Source organism: Cebus imitator, unplaced genomic scaffold, assembly GCF_001604975.1.
Source record: "Cebus imitator isolate Cc_AM_T3 unplaced genomic scaffold, Cebus_imitator-1.0 Scaffold15, whole genome shotgun sequence".
In the NCBI taxonomy this organism is placed as follows: Eukaryota; Metazoa; Chordata; class Mammalia; order Primates; family Cebidae; genus Cebus; species Cebus imitator.
In genome coordinates this window covers 2,199,153-2,207,546 of record NW_016107330.1, presented here as the reverse complement: position 1 = coordinate 2,207,546, position 8,394 = coordinate 2,199,153, and the positions used below count along the sequence as shown (strand labels likewise).

Genomic DNA, 8,394 nt, shown 5'->3' with positions numbered 1-8,394 from the left:
GGATCAAGTTACCTGCCCTCCTTGGCCTCTAAAAGTGCTGGGATTACAGGTATGAGTCCTTGTGCCCAGACGCTATCCTTCCTTCCTTCCTTCCTTCCTTCTTTCAAGATGGAGTTTCATTCTTGTTGCCCAAGCTGAAGTGCAATGGTACAATCTCAGCTCACCACAACCTCTGCCTCCCAGATTCAACCGATTCTCCTGCCTCAGCCTCTTGAGTAGCTGAGATTACAGGCATGTGCCACCATACCCTGCTAATTTTGCATTTTTAGTAGAGACGGGTGTTTCCATCTTGGTAAGGCTGGTCTTGAACTCCCGACCTCACATGATCCGCCCACCTCAGCCTCCCAAAGTGCTGGGATTACAGGCATGAGCCATCACGCCCAGCCGCCTCTATTTTCTTAAAATAGGATCCAATTAAGTTTCATGCATTACATTTGCTTAGTATGTCTCTTTAATCTTTTTGAATTCTAGAATAATCTCCCCATCCAAGATACTGATTTTTTGAAGAGCTCTGGGCAGGTAGTTTGTAGAATGTCGCACCTTCTGAATTCATCTGGTTGCTTCCTCATGGTATTACTCTGCACACTCCTCTATTCCCTATTTTTCCTGCATACTGGAAATTCGATCTAAAGACACGATCACATCCGTTAAACACAAGGGCCACTACAGTTCTTGGGCGAAGCCTTGACTATCCCGGTGCTACCCATCAAGAGATACGTCCTGCCTAGCTGTCTCACTTTTGTTGATGCTAAATTTGATCTCTCCATGGAAAAGATGTATTTCCCCCCTTTGCAAAATTCAAGGAATCTCTAGATGATACATTGGTACAGGGAAAACATCCCATTTCCTGAAAATCTTTCACTTAATGGTTTAGCATCCACTGATGATCCTGTCCTGACTCCATTATGTCATTGGGGGTTACAAAATGGCAAATTTTATTTTATTTTATTTATTTTAGGGATACGGTCTCACTCTGTCCTCTAGGCTGGAGTGCAATGGTGCAATCATGGCTTACCACAGCCTCGGCCTCCTGACCTCAAGCAATCCTCCTGCCTCATCCTCCAGAGTAGCTGGGGCTACAGGCACCCCCACCCCCTCAACCACATCCAGTGAATTTTTGTATATTTTGTAGAGACGGGGTTTCGCCATGTTGGCCAGGCTGGTCTCAAACTCTTGACCTCAGGTGATCTGCCTGCCTTGGCGTCCCAGAGTGCTATCTCTTCTTTAAAGTTCACCAACCCCGGCACCAGATGATTGCTTCTAACTGCTGCAGCATATGGGACTGTGTATAGTATGACTCCACCACCGCTCACTTGCTGGTTCCCCTGGTGATTATCCCCACGCTGTTATTCTAGGCACTGAGGATACAGCAAAGGAGCTGAGAAAAGTCCCTTCCCTCTGGGAGCCCACAGTTGTCAGAGCTGGGCTCAGATCCCTTACTCAGCATAGACACCATTCCCAGCACTTGATGTCAATAGTTGTTTGAATCCTCACAACAATTTTATAACAACGTCTCCATTCCTCAGCTAAGGAAACCAGCTCTGAAAGGCCAGGATGGGCTTTGAGCTCCACCCCACACTGGCTGCGGCACCTGGGCTCTTAGCTCCTTGCTCTCTTGCCTGTCTGCACAGCTTGGCCAACCTTCACCTCTCTCATTTCCACCTTCCTAATTTCTGCCTTTCTGATGAGTGTAAAATGCTCTCTCCTAATGTCATTTTCATTTTCATTTCTCTGATATCTCCTGAATTTGAACATTTCTGGAATCTGAGCTCTTAACTCTTGATTTGCTTCTTTAAATCAAACTAGTATGTTTTCTAAACAAAGTGAAAAAACTTTTTTTTTTGCGACAGAATCTCACTCTGTTGCCCAGGCTGAAGTGCAATGATGGGATGTCGGCTCACTGCAACCTTCGCCTCCTGGGTTGGAGTGGTTCTCCTGCCTCAGCCTCTCAAGTGAGGCTACAGGCACGTGCCAACATGCTCGGCTAATTTTTATATTTTAGTAGAGACGGGGTTTCACTATGTTGGTCAGGCTGGTCTCGAATTCCTGACCTCGTAATCTGCCCACCTCGGCCTCCCAAAGTGCTGGGATTACAGGTATGAGCCACTACGCCTGGCTGAAAAAACACTTTTACAAAGAAGTTTGCAGACATTTCCATACCCGCCTTCCTCCTTTGTTGCAACTTGAGGCATATGTTCTAGAAAAGACACACAGGTCTTGGCATAACTTGCCTCATCCACACTACGTGGGGCCAAGTTCAAGTCACTCACCAGACTTGAGACTTCTTCCAAATCACTAACAGCTCCAGGGTTCTAGTTCCTCCTCTGTAAAATGCGGTAGTAAGAGCACGGGCCTCTATCATAGGGTTACTGGGACAATGAAAGTGCTTGGTTGGGTCAGATCCCGGCAGCAGCCGAAGCAGCTCTTCTCTTCTCTGACTCTCCCTGCCATCTCCTTTTCTATTCGCTCCCCTCCCCTCTGCTCCTCTCTCCCTTCTGCCTCCCCTCCCCCACTCCCCACGAAGTCTCCCTCTGTTGCCCAGGCTGGAGTGCAGTGGTGCAATCTTGGCTCACTGCAACCTCTGCCTCCCAGGTTCAAGGGATTCTCATGCCTCAGACTCCTGAGTAGCTGGGATTACGGGCACATTTCACCACACCAGGCTAATTTTTGTATTTTCAGTGGAGATGGGGTTTCGCCATATTGGTCAGACTGGTCTCCAACTCCTGACCTTCAGTGATCGACCTGCCTCTGCCTCCCTTAAAGTGATGGGATTACAGGTGGGAGCCACCACACCCCGCCTTCCTTTTCTTTCTCTTTTTTTTTTTTTCAGACAGGGTCTCACTCTGCTGCTCAGGCTGGAATGCACTGTCGTGAACATGGCTCACTGGAGCCTCGATCTGCTGGACTCAAGCAATCCTCCCCTCTCAGTCTCCCAAGTTGCTGGGCCTACAGGTGCATGCCACCATGCCAGACTAATTAAAAAAAATTTCTTTTGTAGAGACCAGGTCTTGCCATATTGCTCAGGCTGGTCTCAAACTTCTAGGCTCAAGCAATCCTCCTGCCTTGGCCTTCTAAAGCTGGGATTGCAGGCATGAGCCCTGGAACCTGGCTGCTATCTCCTTTTTGTTTCAGAAAACATGGCTTCTGGTGTGGCCATCTCTGATGGTGTCATCAAGGTGTTTACTGACTTGAAGGTGGGCAAATCTTCCACACCAGAGGAGGTGAAGCAGCACAGGAAAGTGGTGTTGCTCTTCTGCCTGACAGAGGACGAGACGAACACCACCCTGGAGGAGGGCGAGGAGACCCTGGTGGATGACGTGTGCTGGACCACTGACCACCCCTATGCCACCTTTGCCAAGATGCTGCAGACAAAGACTGCTGCTGCGCCCTCAGAGGTGATGCAACCTGAGACCCAGGAGAGCAAGGAGGACCTGGCGTTTATCTTCTGGGCCCCTGAATCTGCACCCCTTAAGGGCAAAATGGCCTATGCCAGCTCTAAGGATGACATCAGGAAGCTGACATGGGCCGGGCACGGTGGCTCACACCTGTAGTCCCAGCACTTTGGGAGGCCAAGGCGGGCAATCACTTGAGGTCAGGAGTTTGAGACTAGCCTGGCCAACATGGTGAAACTCTGTCTGTACTAAAAATACAAAAATTAGCTGGGTGTGGGTTGTGATCCCAGCTACTTGGGAGGCTGAGGCAGGAGAGTTGCTTGAACCCGGGAGGTGGAGGTTGCAGTGAGCCGAGATTGTGCCACTGCACTCCAGCCTGGGCAACAGAGTGAGTCTCTGTCTCAAAAAAAAAAAAAAAAAGGTGAAAGGGATCAAGCACGAACAAGGGAACTGCTACCAGGAGGTCAAGGACGGTGGCAACTGGCAGAGAAGCTGGGAGCAGTGCCGTCATCTCCCTGGAGGACACGCCTTTGTGAGTACCCTCCAGCCCCAGGCCTGAAGGATCTGGCAACCTGCTTTTGGGGGTTGGAGGCTGCCCCCTTCCTGCCAAACCTGAAGTGCTAGGAGGATCCCAGCATAGGGAAGGCAATCCCTTCCAAACAGCCCGCCACCTCAGGGCCTTCCCAGCACCTGAATTTTCTTTCTCTTGCTATTCTTGATGGTTCTGACCTTCCCAAGCCACTTTTCAATTTTTTAAAATCTGAGACAGGGTCTAACTCTGTTGCTCAGGCTGGAGTGCAGTGGTGCAATCACAGCTCACTGCAGCCTTGACCTCAAGCAATCTTCCCACCTCTGCCTCTGGAGTTGCTGAGACTACAGGTGCGTGTCACCACACCTGGCTAATTTTTATACTTTTTGTAGAGACAGGGTTTTGCTCTGTTGCCCAGGCTGGTCTCGAATTCCTGGGGCTCAAGTGATCCTCCCACCTCAGCCTCCCAAGGTGCTGGGATTATAGACATGAGCCGCTGCATCCAGCCCCAAACCGATTTTGATCTTCTGATTCCTCTTGGGTTGAAGCTGACTAAGTTGTCCCCAGGGACCCCAGTTTGAGGGAGGGGACTGTATTTTTTTTAACAATACCCCTACTGCCCACCTGTTCTTTCACCTCCCTGTGCTGCCAACTCCTAACCACAACAGTGACTTTACACTTGTCAGTGTACGAATGGAATGTTGTGAGATGACCCTCCCCTTGCCAGCTTGTCCCTCTCCCTTTTTCCCTGGTTACAGTCACTCATGGAAGTAGGACCCAGGCTGGATCATGGCTTAGTGCAGCCCCAACCTCCTGGGATTAAGTGATCCTCCTGCCTCAGCCACGTCAGCCTCTCCAATAGCTGGGACCATCGGCAAGCATTACCATGCTTGGTTAGTTTTTTAAATTTTGTTTTGTAGAGACAGGGGTCTCTACAAAAGACTTTATTGTCCAGGCTGCTCTTGAACTACTAGGCTCAAGAAATTCTGCTGGGATTACAGGCATGAGCCACCGCGCCCAGCCTGAATCATGCTTCTTTTCTTTTTGAGACAGGGTCTTACTCTGTTGCCCAGGCTGGAGTGCAGTGGTGAAATCTCAGCTCACTGTAACCTCCGCCTCCCAGGTTCAAGCGATTCTTGCACCTTAGCCTCCTGAGTAGCTGGAATTACGGGTGCCCACCACCACATCCAGCTAATTTTTGTATTTGTAGTAGAGTTGGGGTTTCTCCATGTTGGGCAGGATGGTCTTGAACTCCTAACCTTAGGTTATCCGCCCACCTCAGCCTCCCAAAGTGCTGTGATTACAGGCATGAGCCACCGCGCCCAGCCTGAATCATGCTTCTTTTCTTTTTGAGACAGGGTCTCACTCTGTTGCCCAGGCTGGAGTGCAGTGGCGAAATCTCAATTCACTGTAACCTCCGCTTCCCAGGTTCAAGCGATTCTTGCACCTCAGCCTCCTGAGTAGCTGGAATTACAGGTGCCCACCACCACGTCCAGCTAATTCTTATATTTTTAGCAGAGATGGGGTTTTTCCATGTTGGTCAGGACGGTCTCAAACTCCTAACCTTAGGTGATCTGCCCACCTAGGTCTCCCAAAGTGCTTGGATTATAGGCGTGAGCCACCATGCCTGGCCTAGCCTCATGATTCATTAGAATCATTTGCTCTATTAAGAGCAAAAAAGACCGTGTTTTGCTGTCAGGGTGCAATGCTCCTTCACCTTCTGCTTCCCAGGCAAAGAAGTGTCTAGTTGTTCAGTGTGTTTTGTGACCGACTGACCAGGTGGAGCTTCAGTGAGCTTGGTAATGGTTTGGTGAAGTGTTGCTTTCCCCCTCATAAAAGTGGTAAGTAATAGTGCTAAATCTCACCAAAATGGGCGTACTGCAAAGGGCCGGGAAGCTTGGCAGTCAGAATCAATGTGTATATTTTTATTAATCTCTGGCCTCTAAGTATCAAAGGAGACCAGTGAGTGGGTCCATGGTTTCTGCTTTTGAAAAATCAGCTCAGTGGGTATTTGCAGGAGATGGAAGCTGTTAATAAGAAAATCATGGTGATTGCCAATGAAATTGAAAAAAAAAAAAAAAGAAAATCATAGCGAAAACCATGCAGACGCTGACTTGGCCAATTCCCATGGCTTTTGATCAATTCATAAGAGCTATATTGAAAATGTGATTTTTGGCTGGGCATGGTGGCTCACGCCTGTAATCCCAGCACTTTGGGAGGCCGAGGCAGGCAGATCACCTGAGATCAGGAGTTTGAGACTAGCCTGGCCAACACGGTGAAACCCTGTCTCTACTAAAAAACAAAAATTAGCTGGGCATGGTGGCAGGTGGCTGTAATCCCAGCTACTAGGCAGGGTGAGGCAGGAGAATCACTTGAACCTGGGAGGCAAAGGTTGCAGTGAGCTGAGATCGCGCCATTGTACTCCAGCCTGGAGGCCAAGAGTGAGACTTCATTTCAAAAAATAAAGGGGGATTTTCCCAAATGGAGAAATGGAGAAATGAAATTTGAGCTCCACTGAAAAGACCCCAATGAAATTGCTTTCTCTAAAAATATCTAATACCAGGCCAGGCACGGTGGTTCACACCTGTAATCCCAGCACTTTGGGAGGCCAAGGTGGGTGGACCACGAGGTCAGGAGTTCAAGATCAGCCTGGCCAAGATGGTGAAACCTCATCTCTACTAAAAATAAAAAAAAAGTTAGCTGGGCATGGTGGCTGCTGCCTGTAATCCCAGCTACTTGGGAGGCTGCAGCAGGAGAATCGCTTGAACCCGGGAGGCAGAGGTTGCAATGAGCTGAAATCGTGTCACTGCACTTCAGCCTGGGTGACACAGTGAGACTCCATCTCAAAAAAATATATATGTATATATATGTAAGACAGGAGCCCCTACTTTATGTGTGTGTGTAGGCGGGAGGGGTGCATGCATTTCTAGGAGTGTGTGGGGCACATGTGTAAGTGTTTTCCATAGGAGTGTGTATGTAGGGGGTTTCAGGGTATGTATACAGAGATGTCTGTGGCTATGTTTATCGGGGTGTGTGTGTGTGTGTGTGTGTGTGTGTGTGTAGGAGGAATGGGGTTTAGGGTATCAGAATAAGGAAGAAAACCTGTTTTTCAATTCCTGTTTCTTCTTCTCTTTTTAAGACTTAACAGCTCTGGGGTGGTCCTTGCAGGCTCTCTGAGTGGGCTTTCTGATGTTTGCCCTGGTCTTGGCGTTCCTGTGTGAGGCCGTATGCAGTGGCCCAGGGCATCTGGGCCTCCTCCAGGGCCTGTGAGGGTTTCACCAGCTGTGTGTTCTGCTCCTGGATGCTTCTGTTTGGTGTGGTGAGGGCCTTTCACCTGAGTGTGAACAGGCCCTGGCGACAACAAGCTTCCATGCAGCACGCTAGGGCTCCCCTTCCAGCTCCCTGTCTACTCAGGTGGCCCATGATGCATCCTGAAAAACTTGGGATTAAAGGAAAAGGCTTTTTTTTTTTTTTTAGAGACGGGGTCTTGCTATGTTGCCCAGGCTGGAGTGCAGTGGCTATTCACAGGCACGATCCCACTACTGATCAACACGGGAGTTTTGACCCGCTCCATTTCCAACCTGGGCCGGTTCACCCCTCTTTAGGCAACCTGGTGGTCCCCCACTCCCAGGAGGTCACCATATTGATGCCGAACTTAGTGCAGACACCCGATCGGCACAGCGCACTACAGCCCAGAACTCCTGGGCTCAAGCGATCCTCCCACCTCAGCCTCCCGAGTAGCTGGGACTACAGGCGCGTGCCACCGTGCCCGGCAGGAAAAGTTGATCAACAAAAGGTTGAGTTAAAAACAGAAACAGGCCTGGTGCTGTGGCTCACGCCTGTAGTCTTAGCACTTTGGAAGGCTGAGGTGGGAGAATCATTTGAGCCTAGGAGTTTGAGACAGGCCTGGGCAACACAGTGGTCTCTTCTGTGGAGACCCTGTCTCAGAGACCTCTGGTCTCTCTCTTGTTTGTTTGTTTTGAGATGGAGTCTCATTCTGTCGCCCAGGCTGGAGTGCAGTGGCACAATCTCGGCTCACTGCAACTTCTGCCTCCCAGGTTCAAGCGATTCCCCTATTCCAGGCTCCCAAGTAGCTGGGACTACAGGCGCGTGCCACCACACCCACCTAATTTTTTTGTGTTTTTAGTAGAGATGGGGTTTCATCATGTTAGCCGGGATGGTCTCGATCCCTTGAACGTGATCTGCCTGCCTCAGCCTCTCAAAGTGCTGGGATTACAGGCGTGAGCCACTGCGTCTAGTCGTTTGTTTTTTGAGACAAGGTCTTGCTCTGTCACCCAGGCTGGAGTGCAGTGGTGTGATCTCAGCTCACTTGCAACTTCTGACAATTCCTGTGCCTCAGCCTTCCGAGTAGCTGGAATTATAGGTATGTGCTATGATGCCTGGCTAATTTTTGTATTTTTAGTAGACATGGGGTTTTACCATGTTGGCCAGGCTGGCCTCGAACTCCTGACC

The 8,394-nt window shown here is 49.7% G+C and overlaps 1 protein-coding gene across 1 annotated transcript; it reads left to right on the top strand.

Moving 5' to 3' along the window:
• The first annotated feature begins 3,137 nt into the window (after window positions 1-3,137).
• LOC108285696 (cofilin-1-like) lies at window positions 3,138-3,951 on the top strand. The gene is made up of 2 exons (XM_037730781.1): window positions 3,138-3,508; window positions 3,804-3,951. The coding sequence occupies exons 1-2, from the start codon at window positions 3,138-3,140 to the stop codon at window positions 3,949-3,951; spliced, it is 519 nt and encodes a 172-aa protein (XP_037586709.1).
• The last annotated feature ends 4,443 nt before the right edge of the window (window positions 3,952-8,394 follow it).

What these genes read in the sequence shown, in the direction of transcription:
- LOC108285696 (XM_037730781.1), top strand. Translation starts at nt 3,138, where the DNA reads ATGGCTTCTGGTGTGGCCATCTCTGATGGTGTCATCAAGGTGTTTACT. An exon ending in GCCAGCTCTAAGGATGACAT is followed by an intron (nt 3,509 to 3,803) that starts CAGGAAGCTGAC and finishes TCTCAAAAAAAA; the next exon opens with AAAAAAAAAGGTGAAAGGGA.